We start from the raw sequence: 21,478 nt of genomic DNA on the forward strand, positions 1-21,478 counted from the left end.
GCCCCGCCTGGGAGAATCAGTGCCCAGCAAGCAAGGGCAGCTGCCTAGTCAGCCAGGACAGGATCCACATACCCCGGCAAGTCGCCTGTGCTTCTTTGACACCCTCTGGTTTTTTGGCTTAACGGACAGTTTGTGCTTGGCGGCACTGTTGTCCAGGCGGGCGATGGCCAGGGGGATGGCATCTAGGTTGACACTTTCGATGGTGCCAGCAGAAGAGAAGTGCCTTTTTGGCCGAGATGGTTTAACTGGAGCCACCTATGATGGAGATTAAAATATAGAATCAGTCCGGATCAGAAAGCAACCTGCAGGGAACCCTAGAATGGCAGCATGTGCTGGTGGCAGCACCTTGCCCAGCCTAGCCCAGGAAATGCTGGGGAGCAGAGGGCCTCCTCAAGACACTGAAATGAGCACCGCTTTTGGAATCCAAAGGCAGGACGTTGACTATTTGTCCTGCCGATAATATTTGCATTAACTTGTAAAGGTTATTTAACCTTTCAGGGACTAATTTTCCTACTCTAAATAATGTGGGGGTCAGATTAATTCAGGGGTTGATAAAAACATAGCCAGGGGTTCAGTCCTGCCCGCAGCCTGTTTTGGTAAATAACGTTTTGCTGGCACACAGCCACACCCGTCATCCACTGTCCTTGGCTGCTTTTGTGCTATGAAGGAAGAGCAGAACGAAGGAGTCTCACAGTTGGACCTTATGGCCACCAAGGCTAAAATAAGTAGTACTTTGCTGAGCCCTGGACAAGCTCATCTCTATGCAAAGAACTCTGTAACTCTAAGAGCCTTCCCACTCCCTCCAACACTGTGAGAACATACCTCTGCTCCCACCTTAGTCCCTTTGAGGAAGGGAATGTGTATTTTTCATTTTCGTATCAGTCCCCTTTATACCCAAGTAGCAAGTACTCAATAAATATTTGTTGGAGGAATGAAGGAACAGTAAAGTATAACATCTATGACGAGGGCATGAAATTTGTAACCCTCAGAAATGTTTTAGCACCAATACTCCCAAGTCACTGAGCACCGAGTGCACAGAGACGCTAAAAGGAAAGGCAGAAACACGGCGCACACCGGGGAGAGCATTTCTTCAAAGGATGACCTGCCGCAGTGCTTGCCGTTCTGGAATGCAGACGGGATCACTTAAAAACCACAACCTGAGATGAACTGTACAGGTTTAGATCGGTCAGAGAGACTGTGGTGCAGCCTGAACCCAGAGGCCACACTGAACCAGGTGTAAGACGCCACACCTGTAACTACAGAGCAGTTACCGGCAGGTAGCAAGGCAAGGGCTCCTGGCCACACCGCACACTGCACACCGCGCCAACGTGCGGCAGGGGGCGCTCGCAGCCCTGCTGCCTGTGCCCGCAGCTCCCAGACACAGGGGTCACGTTAGAAAGAGGCCAGGGTTCTTGTCCCATTAGGGAGACCACTGCATGGGCGGTGTAGGTGCCTGACCACTGCACTGTACACCTGAAGCTGAAGCTGAAGAATATTGAATGTCAGCTATAATTTATATATATATTTACACACACACACACACGGCCAAAAAAATGTATACACATTTTAATAAAGGAAAACTGGATTAAAATTGTAATACTCAATATATATGAATAACAAAAGATGACTACAAGTCACATTTGACTTCTGCAATTACGAGAGGTGCTCAAAGTGGTTACCATCAGCGTCCAGACACTTCTGTTTACGGCAAACTACTGCTTGAGTAACCTCGACCAAGTGTCCACCTGTATACATTTTTTTGGCACCCCCAGTATATATATATATATATAGTCATGGGATGTGAAGTACAGCATAGGGAATAGATACAATTGAATTGTAACAATATCAGGAAGGTAGTATATTGGAGGCGGGGGGTTATCACTTTGTGAGGGGAGTAAATGTCTAACTATTACATTGTTTTGTACACCTGAAACAAACAACAACAACAGCAACAAAAAAAGAGGCCAGAGTTCATCTGTTGGACTGTGTTCACGTGCTCTAAGTAGTGTCAGAGAGTTTAACTGACAGCTTTGCTGGGTTTCTTTTTCTCTCTCTTTTTTTTTTTTTGCAATTACCTTCCATATTTACACACAAAAGCTAAAGGACTAAAGCTAAATCCAAGAGCAAAAGAAATGCTCAGTAAACAATCATGTATGAGAAGAAGCACAGAAGTAAGGAAAAATAATTCCAGCCTTTGGTCTCCTATTTATTTATGGTTATCTTTGTAATTGGTATCAAATTCTGAAAAGAGATGAATTAAATATTTATTTCCATCCCCTAGCAGACGCATGAGTCAAAGCAGTTGGAGCCAAATGTGACTGAGGACACAGACAAGCACTAGAAGCTGAGATTTAACTGCGGTGTTTCCTATCTAGTGATTCCAGCTGGGCCTCTTCATCGTCTGGGTGGTGGCACTGTCTTGGGCCACCTCCTTCAGAAGGCACTGGGACATCCCTGCTCACTGTGCTGTCTGCCAGCCCCTGGGAGGACACCCGGACCCTTGTGTAGGTGACAAGTCCTCATGGGAATGCACTGGCCTCTGCAGAAGAGATGCCCACGAGCTACCACAGGGTCCCTAGGCGCCTGCAGGTGAAGTCCCAGGTGTCAACGGCACGCAGAAAAGTTAAAAAGCCAAAATACATACTAGTAGAGAAATGATAAGGTCCTTTTTTTGGGCATCTCTAAATAGAAGGACACCTCTTTTCCTTACTGACTTGGGTACCTTTAGATATTCTGGAATGTCTTTTTCAACAGCTTAACAGTGTCTTGAAGTGCATGATACATTTAAGAAAACTACCAACTGTCTAGGACTCCAAATGTAGGCATTCTGGGCAGGTGACTAGTTTTCAGAGCAGGGTTCAGTTCCAGCATTTGCATTGCCATGGAAACAGATGCTCCAACATCTACCACTGGTTGCATTTTCAAGAAATTTAAAGTGATGGATGAAGGCAGCACACATAAATGGAAAAACCTGGCAGCAGATCACAAAAAAAGGGAAAAATAGGAGTTTAAGTAAGGAAGCGAAATACCTTCTCTTCCATCTCACTTCTGGTTCCAGGCAGATTCAGAGGCCTTGGAGAACTTGGCGTATCACTAGACTGGAACAGCAAAGAGAGAGCTTAAGTCACACACCAGAACAGGAAGTTCTGGGCTGATAACCAGACACGGTTTGTGCCGGGGAAAGGGCCACCCCCTCCTCCACACAGGGGTTCAGCTGGCTTCAAAGAGTGGGCAGGAATCACGGGGTGGGGGAGAGGAGTGCTTTGCTAATGTCCAGACTCCACCAGGACTCCTGAGGCACAGAGCGTGCACTCCCCCTTCCCTGAGTCCAACACATTTCCCACCTGGGCGGTCTCCAACCTCGGTCTTTGCTGTGCTTCCCCATTGCTGAGAGAAGCTGGGCTGAGAAGGTAAATGAGCAGAGGAGCTGAAGCAACTCAGGAAAGAAGGAAGGAGAAAAAAAAAGGCTGAGGATTCTCACCCCAGTCCTGTCGGCCTGCCTTGGGAACACCCACACCCCGTCACCTGCACCTTTCTGATGGCCCACTCTACCTTCTCTTGCCAATATTTACAAAAGGATCTTATTGTCCCTTCCAGAGCAGTAATGTCCTACCTCAGTCTGTTTTCTGCCCCACACTTAGAAGCATCTTTAGAAAACACAAATCAGATTATTTCACGTCCCTGCTTAAAATGACTCAGAGGCTTCCCATTACTTTCAGAGTAGAATTCACCTATTTCCTGTGGTCTACACAATTCGGCCCTTATACCACACTCTCCCCTTCCTTCTGTCGCCCCCACCAGGGCCCAGCCACCCACACTGGGCTGCTCCTCTTCCAGGACCAGCGCAGGCCCATGTCTGAGTCTCGGTACTTGCTCCTCCCTCTGCCGAAAACATGGCCCCACCCCAGGTCTGCTCATGGCAGCTCTGACCTCCTCATCTTTCCACCTCTCCCCAAGCAAGTCACTCACTTTTCCATCCCTCTGTTTTATTTTCTGTGTAGTATCTTTCTTGATTTGAAGTTATTATATTTATCTATTGGTTGACTCATATGTCGTCTGCCTCTCTTCCTCATTACAATGTAAACTAAACGGGGGCAGCGCCTTGTCTAATCATGCTCATCTCTGTCATACCCACGGCTGGGGTGGCGCCGGCTGAAAAATAACCCTCCTCCTCCTCCCGTGCCTTGCTCATAGTAGGTCGCCAATAACAGTGAAGACGCTTGCTTCCTCTTTGGGAAATCCTTTCCTCCAGGCTGATGGCCCTGGTTGCTGCCTAGCACTAGAGAGGTTGTAGAAAGCATTTCTGGCCTTAGGGGGAGGGAAAGGCCCACCCATGCTTCACCTACCACCCCCCACCCTCCCCCCTGTGTGGATGCCCAGAGTCGTCAGGGCAGGCCCAGGCAGAGATGGGTGACAGTCGGGGACCGTCCTTCTTATCTTTCCTTTCTTGCTTTGGCTCTGCAAATTGCTCACCTTTCTTCTTATTCTCAGGACATATTAGAGGACAACAGGCATGACTTCTTGGGAGGGGGAGGATGCCCATTTTAATAATACTCAACGGAATTTCAGCCCGTTGGTGGGCAGAGCAGAGACAATGCTTTAAGACTGGAAGACCGGGGCCTCACCTAGAGAACTCCTTGCTCTAGCTACTGGTAGGACCGTTCCTCCTTTTCCCACAAGAGGCCAGACGGTGTCCCCTCTGCTGCGGGAAGGACTCTCATTTCAGGATATGCTCATAGTGTTTTCTTTCCAGCATCGAAAGACCAGATTTAGCTAGCACAGTGCTGGACCACTGGGACTTTCTTTCCACACCAAGTGGACTTCAAGCTGGTCTGTTTGATATGTTCTCTCTTGTTGACATATGTCTTTCATTTCTCATTTCCCTTTAAATTAGTCCAATTCCACAAATAATTACTCAGTGCTACTAAGTAATCACTGGCTAAGTCCTGGAGAGACAGAGATGTGTAAGGTCCAGTTTTGTCCTCAAGGAACTCAATGTTTAGAGATGGAGAGAAAATCGTTATGTGGACATAGATACAGATGGGCCATGGAAGTGTGAGAAGCACTAAAGATGCACAGTGAAGGTGAGCAGACAGTATAGCTTGGATGTGAGGCCAGGTAAGGCTTCCCAGAAGAGGAGGGTCAACCCGAGTCTCGAAGAGTTAAGTAGAAGACTGGGAAGAGCACGTGTAAAGGGCTTGTCTCCTCATCTTCCTCCTCCTCAAGGTGGCCCTACTGCAGCTCAAGGCACCTGCCCAGGAAGTGCCCTCAGCCCTGGGTTACTCATCAGAAAAGCTTCTCCCGCCCCCATGCCCCCTGCAGTGCAGATCCCAGGGCTAGTGGACGCCCCTGTCCACTGCCCAACCTCCTCCTGGGCTTATTAGCCATCACGTCATTGCCTGGAGGAGCCTTACTTTGTGCTCGGTATCTGAGCGGAGGACGTCCTGCTGAGCCGCAGTGTCCATGGGACTGGTCAGCAACAGGTCTTCTAAGCCAGCCTCTCCACTGTCTGCCTTCTTCATAGGAATGACAGTGGGTGGTGGCTGCCCAAACTTGATGTTCTTGCTCAACTGTCGCTGGAGAGAAACAAAAGAAAGATGTCCTGAAGCAGTGAAGCAGCTCACAGCCACCACAGCCAGGCCCCCTGCATAGCTAGTGGGCACTGAGGCATGTTCTGTACACAACTGCTGTTGGACTAAACACCAAGCCAGGAAGCCACGGTGCCACCCTGAAATAAGTGAATGTGTTTTCCAGCGTCTGTCCTTTTTCTTTCCCACCTTTGAGCCATGAGCTTTTTCATCCAGCCACCTCTTTCATGGAGATGCCATCATTTTCCAGGGGGTAGAGAGACCGTATTTCTGAACCGAAAGTTGGGATGCATGTTATGCCAAAAAAATTTGTGAGTGACCTCTAAATTACTAAATTACTAAAGTCTTTTTGAAGTACAAAAATTGTGCAGAAAAGAGTTACATGAAATGCAGGAACCCCTGGGAAAAACCAAGACCCTTGTGGTTGCTGGAACATGGGAACCCTCCAGGTTCCTTTAAACACATTCCCCTTGAATATTTCTATTTCAGCTTCCTTCCTCACCAACCCTGAGCTTGAATTGCTCTGGTCACAGTGGGTACCCCTGCTAAGGTGAGGAAGGCCCCAGGGCCAGCAGCGCGTCTTTCCATGACCACTCCTGAAATCATGGGAGGGACAGGGCAACCCTGTGCCACCACTAGGACCCCCTCTTTGCCTTGCTGCAGCTGCCCACCGGGAACTATGGGATGGAGGACACCAAGTGGGGATGGGACAGAGACATGTGCAGGAGAAAGGCACCGAGGAGGGACTGCTTACTGGTGGGTGGCAGCTAAAAGGGGGCAGGGGGTGGGGGGCAACAGGGAGTAGAAATCAGGAAGAAAGATAGTCTTTGGAATCAGAGAAAAGTCAGATTAGAAAAGGAAACATATTCCCTGAAGAAAAATACATAAACACGATAGCTAAAGATGGTGTAAAATATTTAATGGGCTGTGGTAGAGAAAATGAAGGACATTCAGGAAGAAAAAGAGGTATGCTGTGATCGTCTGAAAGGCTACTAAATTGCGTATATTATGCAAACTACTTACTACCTTGATTGAGATCAGGGTTTCTGAACCTCGGCACTATCGACAGTGTTGGGCCAGATAATTTAATATTTAATCCCACAGAGCTGCAAAGAGCCTTAGCAATTATATAGTCAATCTCTCACTTTGCAAAAAAAGTCAGAGGTCCAGTAGGGAGAGGTGACTGGCCCAAGCTTCCGGAAAGAAGAAGTGCCCCCAAAGGAACCTGAATCTAGGCCTTCTAAAACCACATGCAGGGTTGTTTTCATTGCACCACACTGGTTTTCACTAATTTGACATCACGTTTCCTTCATATAGGGGCAGGACACAGCATTTTTGACACTTTACTGACGTTCCCTGGCAGAGGACCCCTCAAGGGAAATGCTGCTTCTTCCTCTGAACTCAAGGGGACCAAATCCACCCACCTGTGCCCAGCTCCCCATTGGCCTTGCATGGTGGATGGTGAGATTGCAGAGACATGAAACAGATGAGCCCCAGACTGCCCTCCCCGCACCCCGCGGGCACCCCAGCATGCCAAGTCAGGAGCACAGAAAGACAAGGACTTGTATTTGATCTACTGGTATTTCAGCCTGAGCCTGGCTCCCCTGGCACCACCGGGCAGGCACACACATCAAAAGCCCGAGTTCAGCCAGTGAAGTACAGCTCGAGCAGCCTAAAAGGGTTCCGGGGAGGAGAAGGCTGAAAAACAGTATCTTCTAAAAACAAGTTTAGCAGGAAGCGGCAGTTAGTATCTATTCTAAGCAGCTCAATAAGCAGACACAGTTAGAACAGCCGATGGAATCAGACAAGAGGACATGGTGTGACAAAGTCATAGCCCCGCCTCACTCTGCTGTCCTATAGGAGAGGGACGGATGGAACCTGGGCAGAAGAGGAGGGAATGGTTCCTGTGTCAGGACTCCCAGCCCAGCCTTTGGTTGACCAGCTCTCTTCTCTAGGATTATTGGCCAAGAGCTGAGACCTGTTGTCAGGCTCTCCTATCTACTAATGCTCCTGAATGACTAAATGAGGGGCTTTCTTCTACTTACGACGAAAAGAATAATTCTTTAATGAGCTTCCAAGGAGAAACAGGCCTAATACCCTAATGCCACTTAGTTAGGAATTTTGCTACCATCACAAAAAAGAATGAGTATGTTGATATTTTACTTCATTAGGGCCCTTTTAAGAATACCGATGTTGGTCTACCCTGATACTTAGAGGGACAAAAAAGAACATGGCAAAATGTGATCACAGTCTAGACTGAAATAAATTCCAAAGATGGGATGACTCTCATGGCTCCCAAAGGGAAAGGAAAGAGAAAATGGGAGGAAAGAAAGATGGAATGAGAACAGGAGAAGTAAGGTACACGGGACAAAGCTGGGAAATGAAAAGAGTAACGTTAGGAAATGAAATAGAATGTTAAAGAAGAGAAGCCAAGGGAGGAGAGGAAGGTGCAGGTCAGAGGAAACGCAAGGAGAGGAAGAGTGACAACAGCAGAGGTTGGATTGGGGGAGGAGAGGGAACAGGAGGGGGAGGGAGAGAGGGAGAATGTATAGGTACATCAAAGGTTGATTTTGTCACAGATATGTTGCTCCTGGCAAAAGAAACACATGCTGTTACAGCCTTTGAGGATGACACCGTGCATCTCCATAAAGTAGCCGATTTAAATTCCTTCCAGAGAAAATAAATCCAGGCTGGTGGCTAGGAAGCTTAAGAGGAGGAAGTGCGATGGAGGAGGGGAGAACCCCGGTCATCAAAGAAATGACAGCCACCGGTTAGGCATAGGGCTGCCAGACAAAGGATTGCCTTTACAGATACACCCTGCAGCTGTCAGAAATGAGTCAATGAAACAAGGCCAGGCCGGACTTGGGGTCTGAGGCCATGGCCACGGGTGCCCAGGCTCTGGAGGTGAAGGTTCCTGCACCTGCACATTTTCCCTTCTCTGCAGTTCCTGCTCCAAAGGCTTCCTTCAGCTGACTGGAAGACCGGGCTGTCACCACACTTTGTGTGATTCACTGACAATTAAAACGTTAATGCTAAACCCTATTTGGCAATCTCAGGGGTTGTGTGAACTGAATACAGGGATAAATGCGGCTTTTTTAGTGACTTTAATTCTTCCCATTATTCAGGCATTGTCATAAGAGGAACCTTGATATAAGCAATCACTGAAAAACAGACTGCTAAAATGAGCTTGCCCTTAAATTTTCAAAGAAAACTACTACCACTCCCTTCACCTTTTTTTTTTTTTTTTAATAATGAAACACCCGTGGCTCTTTATATACACTGCAATTATAAGCAGAGGGGAGAGTGGAAAGTTGCGCCTACACTGAGTCCATGTGGCTGGTGGCTATGAATGGTGTTACTGTTGAGACTGGAATGTGAGCTCAAAGGGACTATATTTTATGCATTCAAATTGGGCCATTTTGTTGTAATATGGAATGTTGGAAAATGATGTTATAGGAATGCACATCCATATTTATGAGTTTTTTCTTTTTTTTTTTAATGGTGGAAATTCCAAGCATATCATATTCTGCAGCTCTCACATTGCCAGTATTTAGAGTTCCCTAGATTTTTCCATTCTTCAGACCATGTCTGTAAGAAAAGCAGAGGAAAAACAAAGAGGCTGTCTTCTTGAGTGAACTACAGATATTCCCATAGTTAAAACGATTTTTCTTTTTAAAATGCAAAAGCAAAAGCATACAATATGCTCTATGAAGAAGTGGCTAAGAGAAGGTATTTATTCTTTGTGTCCTCGACAGCTGTATTAAGTGTCAAAACCCTCAAACGTATGACACTTTGGCATTTTTAAGAGAAATCCAGCTTAGCAGGGATAGTAGCTACTGAGGATGGAGGTTTTCCTTCCTGAGCTAAACAGTCTGTGGACCACGAGACTAAGCATTTTCTGACAAGTGTGGCATAAGTCTAAAAATTCTAAAAATCAGTGGTTGTTCCTGAGTTTTATCATTAGTTGGTAGATACTTCCCAGCCTGGTCTGATCTAAAATAAACAGGCACCTCCCTGATTCGTGCTCTGGGCAGCTGTAGGGAACGTCAAGGTCATTGCAGTCCAAATGCAACAAAGTGTAAAGCTTACAAAGCCACTCTGTGCTATGCCAGGTGAGCAGTGATTCTGTGTAGATGGCAGATTTTAAGAACTGGAGGGGACTATAGGATCACCCCTCACATACATGCTCTTATTTTTCAGATGCGGACAATGAAGGTCAAAGAGGTTACATGACTTCACCTGAGGCCACACATTCAGGTGGTGCCAGAGGCCTGCCTTGTTTTACCTACTGGCCAAGGAACAACTATTATGTATGGAGTCCTCAGAAAGGACAGCACTGTTTTTGTCCCTATACCTGTCCTATGGATTAAAATGCGTTCTCAATAGGTGCGTGTATTTTTATAGTAAGAAAATTTTGTTTTAAAGTTTCAATCCTTTGCCACAGAAATTTTCACAGGTGGTAGATTCATTGATTCAGAAAAGTGCAGGCTTATTTATGCTGTGTTCAGTCATTCTGCACTCAGGAGAGAGATACTATCAGCCTCGGGTGCAATGTAAGACAGTGTTAGCTGAAATGACTAGATGTGACCACAAGAGGGCAGCCTTTCCAAATGCTGTCCTTACAGGCACTATTCTGTGTGCTCCTAAGGACTGGGAAGTTTCCTAAGTCAGAGAAAAATGGCTTTTTTTTTTTTTTAAATGGCATTCCAGTAGAAATGTCATTTCAAAAGAATGTCTTAATAATGGAGGCTAATCAGCTTGCCAGGACATTTACTGTCAAATAGGTGTTATCCATTATTTCTCTCTCCCTCTCTTTTTAAAATAAATATACAGATACACAAAGACAATTTCAGACATGAAAAAACATACATGCCTCCGACGTAACTCAACACCCTCATTCCATGCTGGAGTCTACAAGGGGGCAGTCTTTTATGCTGCTTACTAAGCATCAATACCAGCATAACGTTGTCATGGAAAAATGCAAAGCATTCATGCAATTTAATAAAGTTAACTACTATTTCTACGACTTACCAGGAACATACTGCTTAGTCGACTGAAAAATAAAGCACAGTCTTTTGGGGGTGATACAGTTACATCTTATGACAATCTAAAAATCACATTTTCTATAATAATTGTCCCCATTTTCCTCCTCGAAGAGCAAAACCAAAAACCTTTTATTTAAAAAAAATATAACTAAAGAGCTGTGAGGAAGCTTGTGAATCCATACAGCAGAAGCAAAATTAGGAAAACCTCGTATGAGTAGATATTGTCAAAAGAGAGCATTGAAATAAATAGTTATTCTGCTTTACTCACATTTCTCTTCCTGTGCTAATAGAATTTTTGCTTCATGGAAGTTCATTGTTTTATATATTATTAATTATGAGATCAGATTCTTTAAAATTGTGCCTTACTGTTAATAGGCAGTTACATATTTTTATTGTTTCTATATTTTCAATACTGTCGAATTACATATCATTTACAACTCCAAATCCACTTCTTGGAGTGGCAGTGGCATGTGTTGTGATGTTACAAAGCAGATATCATTTAAGACAATGAACTATTTAATTTTTAAAGAACTCCTAGAAAGCTCTCGTGAAATATAGCTGTTTTGTGGACTGAAATTTGTTAAGTCATTCCTCTTAGACAGAGGATATTATGAGCCAGGGATTCAGAACGTCTTAGGAATAATATTCCAGGAATCAAAAGCCTTCAAGAAGGAAAGGTAGAAGCAGGGGTGTCAAGGTTTTCTTTGGCCATCACCACCCTTCCCTCTTCTTCAATCAAGAGAAGTGACAGCTTGATTTTTTCTTTTGAGTCTGTAAAATGTGTAACAATACAACCAGCATAACCAAGGACGCAACCTGGTTAGGAAATGCTGGAATCTGAGGGCAGGACAATGGCCTTAGGTGTAAAGACCTAGGCAGGTTTGGGTGTGGCTCCAGGGTTTTGGCTATTTCCTCACTTGCCATATTCTATATTCAGCTGAGTGTGTGCAGAATATGTAACCACACAACGATCATGAAATACGTAGCTAATGTTCAGTAGACACAGAACATTCAAGAAAATTAAAAATTTTCTTTGAGTACCAGGCTTCATCATGTCAGTAGCTACTCAAGCCAGCTATTCCTTTTTTTTTTTGCTCATTCATTCACTCATTCATTCACTGCTGTAGACTTGCAGATAGATGGAAACCAGCAAACCAGAGTCCCCACATTCATAATATGTATCGTCTCCAAGCACTCCGTCTCAGAGACGTAGCTGCTTAGGCACTTGTTGGGGAGGTGAATTCTACCATGCGGCCGGGCAGACCTACATAGTCAGATCCCAGGTGTCTTCGCTGCCCTGCTTTTCCTGGATTCCCCATGATTGCAATCCCATTTAGTGAATAATTATTGTATTCTACAGTTGACCCTTGAACAATGCAGGTGTTAGGGGCACTGACCAATCCCCGCCCCCACACACAGTTGAAAAATCCACATATAACTTTTGATTCCTCAAAAACTTAACTACTAATAGCCTACGGTTGACAGGTAGCCTTACCAATAATATAAACAATCGATTAACACATATTTTGTATGTTATATGTATTATATACTGATTTTTTGCAATAAAGTAAGCTAGAGAAAAGAAAATGCCATTAAAAAAATCATAAGACAAAATACATTTACAGTATTTATTGGAAAAAATCTGCATATAAATGGACCCACGCAGTTTAAACCCGTATTGTTCAAGGATCAACTGTATTTTCATTATTAAGGAGTTACCACCTGAGTCAGTTTCATGTAGGAAAACTGCCCAATTCTGCAGTGTGAACAGGGGGCAGGTTTAAGAGTTTCATGGTATTTCTCTGAGATGAGGTGTCTCAGCAGGGGGGACGGGGGGGGGCTCAAATTTATAAACAAAAAATCAGAGTCTCACATTCACTGTCCAAGTATGGAGCTTTGGAAAGTGAACACAGGCTATGCAAACCCTCAGCTGACAGTCAAGCCTGTACTTGGCAGATTATGGCCAACACCTCAGGTTAAGAACCTTTCCTCTCATACAAATAGGCAGCTTCTTTTGGGTACTTGTCCTCATAATGTCCACTTAAAAACGAGGGAACAATGTGAGAGAAAAGTAGGTGGGGCTATTATGAAGGTGGGTACAGTGGTGGCAATGTACCTCTCACAGGTGGACAGAAGGTTTAGAAAACTGAGTCAGTTTCAAAAACACAAAACTTCTCATCAGTAGCTACCCCTGGACCTCCCAATACATTCACTCAAGGCCACGCTGGGGATTTTCCCCCTTTCCTTGGTAGCCGGGCCCCTCCTGGGGCTCTAACCTTCCGGTCTCAAGCTGTCTTACCTGAAGAGTTTTGACTTTGCCCAGGATGTTGTCCTGTGACATTGCTTGAACTGTCTGCTCACTTTCTGCTCCCCCATCAGGGATAAAAATACTGTCATGGGACAACGCCCGGGTTCCCATAGAATAGTTGAAGGACCTGGAATGCAAATCATGTGCTTCGTTTTATTAGGATGATAAAATTCCTTTTGGCAATTCAGTTTCCTGCTCCTCCTGATTTGGGGGACTCCACCCACCTCCCGTCTCCTCCAGCTCTGTCCTTTCCTGTTATGGGTCAGCCGTTCCTGAGGAGACAGGAATAAGGGGGCACGTCGCCAACACAACAGCATTTCAGAGCCTCTCACTGAGAACTCAGACACTTATTTATCTGTAAAGGACCCGGGACAGAAGGCACGACAGAAATTTTTTACTGGAGGAGCCTTTCTCCTGATGAGCTGTCACTGTCAGTTTTATCCCAGTAAGTCTTGGCAACCCTCCCCTTTTTAAGTAACATGCAGATCTGGAAGTAAGAGGCAAGAGCTTCTTTTCTTTCAGATTATGATCAAATCAGAAGATGTTTATATTTAAAACAAAGACTTGACAAGGACTAGAACTGCTGATAGGGACCAAAGGAATCAAGATTCTCTCTGGTGAGACTCTTAAGGAATTCAGAGAAAGAGGGAAGAAATGTGTTGGGGCAATTTTGACAGGCTTCATGCACATTGAGAAGCTTACAGGTGGTAGGTACCCCTAAATCAACACTTTTGAGTTGAAGGGTTGGACTTCAAAGGAAGTCCAGAATTCTACCTAACAGTGAGATATAGGCAGGGTGAACTGCAAGAGGAGGAAGCAGCAGAAGCCAACTGTTCCTTATTATATCTTGGAAACTAATTTATCTCTGGCAAAGGAGTACACATCCAGGCTGTTCACAGGGCAGGCAGAATCGCACACCTTCTGTAAGGCAAGGCAGGCACCCCAGCAGCACCCCTGGGGGGAGAAAGCACCACCTCTACTCTCCCCTGCCCAGAAAGAGGCCCCACCTGGACATTTTATCAGTGACCAAGTGCATGAGAGAACAGCCAGCACAGGGGTGGGAGGGTAGGGGGTGGGGGATGCCTCCAGTGGGTGTCTCTGAGCTGAATACGGAAATGTAGTGGGCAGGCTCCCAACCAAGTCTAGAGCTAGTTGGGAAGACCGAGTACCAAATTACATCATCAAATTTGCCAAATTACAGGCAGCAGGGTAAAAAAGCATATGAGGTTAAGAAACAAAAGACTTGGATGCGAGCCTCCTCGCCGTGTGATCTTAAGCAATAATAATAATAATCATAATCAAAATCAGAATCACAACCCCCCCCCACCCCCGTACTTTGATGAAAACACTGTGCTGACTTTTACTTTCATTATCTCATCACCAACATCTTGTTGCAGATGAGACTCCGGGGGTAAATAACCTTCTCTAAAGTCATCCAAACAGAAGTAGTAAAGTGAGAAACTGAATTCAGACCTGCTGCATACAATCCCATGCTAGCTAGGTGAAGTGTTTTAAAATGCTGGAAGGTCTTAGAGTGTTCCCTCCCATGAGTGAAACAGCGTATGGGTGGGTCAGTCGGAGAGGAAGACAGGATGCAAATGACATGTGGGCTGGGATAGGGGAGGGTTGACGATACTACACAGATAGAATAATGGGTGAGCCTTCGGCTAAATAACACACGATGCCATAGAGCAGTAATCCACTTAATGAAATACGGGGCATTATTTTAGGATACAAATATGAATAAAGAGGGAGATGAAACATATCATTATGTCTCTGTCCTCAGAGAATTTGTGACCTATGTTACAAAATGAACTTCTAGGTTCACCTAAAAGTGCTGTGAAGTAAACTTTTCATTCAAAGTTGTGGACGCAAACCTTTTAATATTCTGTGTAAACCTCTCTCTAGGATTCCTGGCTATGATTCAGATGGGAGAAGAGGTAACTGACTTCATTTCTACACAATGCTTTTACAAACGGCTTATATACATACACAGGCTCTCAGATATTCACACAAACACATGTATGCACAAGTCTACTTTAGATGCTTAAAATGTTTACTAGTACCTCACAGGTGTCTGTACATGCTACACCAGTGCTGTGCCAAGTTCCCTTCCAGTTTTCAGTCAGTCCTGACTAAAGCATGAAGCACTCCCATTCTTTTTTCCAGGTAGGCTAAGAATCAACACTCTCCTGCTTTTCTGCTACCCCAAATGTTCCTGTTGCCACCCAGGATTTGATGTTCACCCATTCCCTAATTTCAGATGATCATATTAAAAAGTAGAGAAAATGAATAGTAATAATAGTAGTATTAGTAGTATTAGAAATAATTATTATAATACTGTTGGTCACAGGGGTAATATTAATACTAGCTAAATTTTATCGAGCATTTGCCATGCACCTTGCATATGTGCTAACCTCTCTAACATTGAAATCCTTTTGATAAATAATATTTAAACTATGTAGGAGGCACCATTATTAAGTCTGTTTTATAAATGAGAAAACTAAGGCTTGAACACAGTGATTGATTTGCCATATAGTAAGTGGCAAATATGCAAGTAGATCTGCATATATGTGAATTTGTTTCTGGCCTCTCTTCCATAGGTCTGCTTGTCTGTATTTTTAGTAATAATCCCACACTGTCTTAATTACTATAGCTTTTTATTGAGTTTTGGTATCCAGTAGTTTAATTTCTCCAGCGTTGATTTTCTTCAAGATGGTTAGTCTTGTCTCTTTGCATTTTTACACAAAAAATTCACACAAACATACACATATATCTGTCTCTCTCTCTCTCTCTAACACATTCCTAGGATTACTTTTGTGATGGCACTGGATCTGTAAGTAAATTTGGGGATAACTGACATATTTATAATATTCAATCTTTTAATCTATGAACATTGGAAATCCCTTCATTTATTTATATCCTCTTTACTTTCTCAATGTTTTGTAGTTTTGTGTGTAGAGGTCTTATACATATTTTGATAGATTTTTTCCCTACATATTTGATATTTCTGAATCTACTGTAAATGTTATAGGTTAAATTTTTTATTTTTTATTGCTTATTGGTACAATATTAAAATACAATTGATTTTTATATATTGATCTTATTAAGTAGGCTTGGCTAAATTTATTTATTAGTTATAACAATATGACTGTTGATTCTTTTGGTCTTTCTATGTATATGATCAGGTTGCCTGTGACAAAGAAAAGTTTTATTTAATCGTTTTTACTTTTACTTTTGCTGCCACAGTACATTGGCTAGAGTCTTCACACAAAGTTGAAATAAGTGATGATGGTAGACTTTGTCATGTTCCAACACTGAGCAAGAAAGCTTTCAATTTTACTATTAACTTATGATGTTACCTATAGAATTTTTGTAGATTATAATACTGCTTGTTGAGATAGGCAGTGTATCTTACTTATAGCTGATTATAAGATTTCTTTTGTCTTTGGTTTTCAGCAGTTGTAGGTAGGTATGAATTTCTTTTAATTTACCCAGCTGGGGGTACATGCTACTTCTTAAAGCCGTGGCTTGGTATTTTTCATCAGTTTTGGAAAATTCTTAGCCATTGCCTCTTCAAATATTGCTTCAGCCCCATTTTGCCACTATTCTCCCTCTTATGGGAGAATAGTTTTTCCAAAGTTAGAACTTTCCACCATGAGCCATATGTCTTTATGATGTTTTCTGTATCTGCCATTGTTTTTATTCAATATCATTCTGTCTGCATTTTTCTACTGACCTAGGCTTCAGCTCATTTAATTCTCTTTAGTTGTGCCCAATCTGCTGTGAAAACTATCTACTGAGTTCTTAATTTCAGTAGCGTTTTTCAGATCTAGAATTTCCATTTAATTCTTTTTAATAGATTCTAGTTCTCTGGTGAAATTCTCCATCTTGTTACCTATTTTGCTGAATATATTAATTGCAATTATTTAAAAATCTCTGTCTGAAACTGCGATATTATAGTCCCCTTTGGGTCTATTTGTTATCTTATTTTCTTCACAGTCTGTTTCTTAGCTGCCTAGGAGGTTTTTTGTTTTTTTTTAAATTGAATTCTACACATCATGCATGAAAAATGGTAGAGACTGGGTTCTCTCTTTCCCAAGAGGATTCACTCGCTACTCTAGCTGACCTCAATCCAATCAGGGACTAAGCTGACCATGGCTGGTTAGCAATCTTTGTAAGACTCAGACTCCCTCTGCTTTGTTGCCCACTTGTAGAGTATAGGCCTCCTGGAGTCTCAGCTAAGAACCTGGGTCATTTCCTAAGGTCCTCCTCCTTCGTGGGTCTCAAACCCCATTTCTTGTCTTTCTAGCACCACAGACTGCCCCAAACCCTGCCCTACTTTTCAGCCTCTACCCCTGTTAGAGATCAATAAATGCCTCAAAAGAAAAACTGTTGCCTAGATTTATATTCATTCTTCTGGGCTTTTCTTCTCTTAGGGGTTTTAGTCCCTCAAGTCCTGGCTGTCTGGGCAGCCTCAAGCTCTAATTTCTGTGTTCCTGATCTCATGAATGGCTTACAGCTCTGCTGCCTTCTCCTCCTCTTGGCAGACTCCCCCAGCCTTTTAGGTCTCTTGCCCTGCGCCAAGAGTCAACTACTGCCCACAGGAGAGAAGCAATATGCAGAAAGTTGGGCTCAACTCAGTGGGCTTTCCCTTCTCTCCAGGATCTCATTGCTCACGTCTGGTGACTCAGCAGCAATCTGATGCCTTCAAACTGACGTCTTTGTTTTAATATTCTCTCCATATTTCTAGTTGTTCTTGGTGGGAGCCCTCATTTGCTACAAGCTACTTCATCACAGCAATAAGTAGAAGTAATTAACTTTTTGAAATTTATTAAGGTTCAATATGTCAGAACCTACTTATTGATATAGTCACTTTTCAAAGTGACCAAAAACATTTGTATCTTTTTCTTCTTATACCTGGGTTTTGTCCCATTTTAAAGCTCTGAGAAGAAACAGTGGAGAATGGTAATTCGTTTATTAGTTACATGAATGAACAATCTCTTCTAAATAAATCCTTTTACAGAATGTAAATTAACATTAAATCCTTGTCAATTTGGTTAATTAAAAATTTGGTAATTATGGTTACCAGTCCTGGCTCCAAACAAATCTACAACATGGGTTTTTTCCTGTTCTCTAAAGGGGATGCTGAACAAAGTGTGGGTAAAAACGTTGCCCAAAATTCCAGAGTTTGAGGCAACGCTGGAATTGAAACTGAGTAACAGATGACGTCATAAAAATGGTGACGTGAGGTGAGCCTCTTGAAATCTCCCCTGGAATTTACAACAAATTGAATAACTATAACTCCACAAGGACTCCCTGCACAGCAGACAGGCAAGACTAAGAGGCCCACTACTGAAATCATCTAAAGGTGGGCAAATTGCGTGAGAGGGGAGGAGGGAAGGGAGAAGTGCGGAGACCATGTGGGCACAGGACGCAGACCTAGCTCAGTGCTCCAAGCTTCCTGCATTCCGGAACTACCACAGCTGTGGGAGAGGGAAGAACTCAGACTGCTAGGGCTCCGCTTATGGCCCACAGGGCTGAGCGGGCAGCATACAACATGGCTGAACCCAACACTCACGACAGAGACCTCGGAGAAAAGACTGAGGGAAGAAAGCTGAAAACAGTGGTTTAAGCCCTCACTGCCAAGCAGAGAATGGAAGCCTTAGGCACTGAGACTAGCCGCCCTCTCCCCACCCTCCCAGAGCTTGCCCCGTGCTAGAAGCAGAACAGTAGCATTGTCAGATCAAAAGAACAGAATATTTGCAGTTCTGAGAACTGTGGTCCGCAGACACAGACTCACAGCCCAACTAGTTCCAGAAAAGGGGAGGGAGCCATGGAAGCAGGATTGGCTGGGGTGGTGGTCACTGCCATTGCTCTGGGCCACCTCTCACAACTCACCCCGCCCCTGTCCCCATCTATCTGGGTGGATCCCTGCAGGAGTAAACAGAGCACTGAAATACACAGGCTCTGAATCTGGGGCAGGAAGAGCTTTGGAACTTTAGAAGCTCTCCACATCCCCCCACGGAGGTGGCGCCCTATGACCAGGTGAACTGTTCACAGAGGAGAAGCCCGCCTTCCAGGGAATCCCCCCATTTTGTGAGAAGCCAGGATAGTGCCGAGAAAATGTAACACTATAGTTGGAGAGAGAATAAAAGGCTGCAGTCGGAGAGAAAATAAAACATTCTACCAACACCTACTGGAAAACAAAAGAAAGACCTCTTTCTATCAACCTGTTGCAGAACCCACTCCTGTAGATGTCTAGGAAGGGAAATAATAAATCATTAAGAGCCATGAATAACCAAGGTAACAAGACAGCTCAGAAAGAAAATGAAAAGTCTCCAAAAAATAAACTTAAAGACATGGAAATATGTGACTTAAATGACAGAGAATTCAAGATTGCAGTTCTTAAAAAACTAAACAAGATGCAAGAAAACAGACAGGCAATTTAATGAACTCAGAAACACAATCAAAGAACAAAATGAACATTTTAACAAAGAGATTGAAATTTTAAAAAAGAACCAAATAGAATTTCTGGAGATGAAGAACTAAGCAAAAGAAATGAAGAATGAAATAGCCAGCTTAGGTAGTAGAGTTGACCAGATGGAGGAAAGAATCAGTGACATCAAAGATAGAAATCTGGAAATGACACAGATGGAAGAAGAGACTTGAGACTTAAAAGAAATGAAAGAACTCTACGAGAACTTTCTGACTCCATCAGAAAGAGCAATATAAGAATAATGCGCATACGAGAAGGAGAAAAAAAGAGAGAAGGGAACAGAGAGTATATGCAAACAAATAGTTGACGACAACTTCCCAAACTTGTGGAAAGGACTGGATCCTCGAATCCAAGAAACAAAGAGAACACCTAATTACCTCAACCCCAACAGGCCTTCTCCAAGGCACATTGTATTGAAGCTGTCAAAAATCAACGACAAAGAAAGACTCCTCAAGGCAGCCAGGGAAAAGAAGACGGTAACCTACAAAGAAAAGCCCATTAGATTATCATCAGATTTTTCAGCAGAAACTCTACAAGCCAGGAGGGAGTGGAATAAAATATTCAGCTATTGAAAGAGAGAAAGTATGAGCCAAGAATAATATCGAGCAAAGATATCCTTTAGATATGAAGGAGGAATACAGACCTTTCCAGACATACAGAAGCTGAGGGAATTTTCTAACACACGACCTGCACTACAAGAAACACTGAAGGTGGCTATTCAACTAGCATAAATAGGGATAATTTGTGACAACCAAAACATAAAATGAGGGGGAGTAAAGGACTGAACCAGAATATGGGAATGGAGAAAGTAAGCATGCTGAAGAAAATGGAATACTCTAAATATGAAACTTTCTTTTACATAAACTTAATGGTAACCACTCAAAAAAAAAAAAAAAAAAAAATCCAGAACTGAAATATATAACGTAATAAAAGAAGAAACAGAGAGAAAAATCATAGAATACCACCACACAGAAATAACAGACAACAACAAAAAGGCAAAGAAACAATAAAGGCACAGTCTTACAGAAAATCAAAGACAGAATAATAGGAAATCCTCACATATCAAGAATCACCCTAAATGTAAATGGACTGACTCACCAATAAAAAGGCACAGAGTAGCAGATGGGATCAAAAAACTAAACCCAACCATATGCTGCCTCCAAGAGACACATCTCAGCTACAAGGATATACATAGACTGGTTCTTTGAAAAGATTAACAAAATTGGCTAGACACACTAAGATAAAAAAAAGAAAAGACACTAATAAACAAAATCAGAAATGAAAGAGGGGAAGTTATCACGGACGCCACAGAAATACAAAGGATCATCCAAGAATACTATGAAGGACTATATGCCACCAAATTCAATAACTTAGAAGAAATGGACAAGTTCTTAGAAACATATAGCCTTCCAAGGCTGAACCATGAAGAACTGGAAAATCTAAACAGACCGATCACCAGTAACGAAATTGAATCAGTCATCGGAAACCTTCCCAAAAGCAAAAGTCCGGGACCAGATGGCTTCACTAGTAAATTCTACCAAACCTTCAAAGAAGATCTAATACCTGTCCTACTCAAACCCTTCCAAAAAACTGAAGAAGAGACAATACTCCCTGACTCATCCTATGAGGCCAACGTTACGCTGATACTAAAACCTGGTAAGGATAACACAAAAAAAGACAACTACAGACCAATATCTCTGATGAATACAGATGCAAAAACCCTAAACAAAATTCTAGCAAATCAAATGCAACAATGCATTAAAAACATTATTCATCACGACCAAGTGGGGTTCATCCCCGGGGCACAAGAATGGTTCAACATCCGCAAATCCATCAATGTGATACATCACACAAACAAAATACAGGACAATAATCATTTGATTATATCAATTGATGCAGAAAAAGCGTTTGACAAGATACAACATCCATTTATGATTAAAACACTTAATACAATAAGTATAGAAGGAAAATACCTTAACATAATAAAGGTCATACATGCCAAGCCCTCAGCTAATCTCATAATTAACGGTGAAAAACT

At 43.1% G+C, this 21,478-nt stretch overlaps 1 protein-coding gene across 7 annotated transcripts in view; it reads right to left on the reverse strand.

Annotated features, from left to right (window-relative positions):
* CRACD (capping protein inhibiting regulator of actin dynamics) overlaps window positions 1–21,478 on the reverse strand; it is a 257,288-nt gene that overhangs the window by 18,428 nt on the left and 217,382 nt on the right. For 4 of the 7 annotated variants that reach the window (XM_019740144.2, XM_019740147.2, XM_074324516.1 and 1 more), the window contains 4 exons: window positions 12,933–13,068; window positions 5,415–5,576; window positions 3,030–3,098; window positions 73–255 (listed from right to left, as the gene is read on the reverse strand). In XM_019740144.2, the coding sequence (XP_019595703.2) occupies window positions 73–255; window positions 3,030–3,098; window positions 5,415–5,576; window positions 12,933–13,052 (534 nt within the window). In that variant the 5' untranslated portion in view covers window positions 13,053–13,068. Of the gene's footprint in view, window positions 1–72; window positions 256–3,029; window positions 3,099–5,414; window positions 5,577–10,619; window positions 10,661–12,932; window positions 13,069–21,478 lie in introns of those variants that run through there. The other 3 variants (XM_074324517.1, XM_074324518.1, XM_019740149.2) reach the window with 3 other exon arrangements.

Source organism: Rhinolophus sinicus, linkage group LG02, assembly GCF_036562045.2.
Source record: "Rhinolophus sinicus isolate RSC01 linkage group LG02, ASM3656204v1, whole genome shotgun sequence".
Classification (NCBI taxonomy): Eukaryota; Metazoa; Chordata; class Mammalia; order Chiroptera; family Rhinolophidae; genus Rhinolophus; species Rhinolophus sinicus.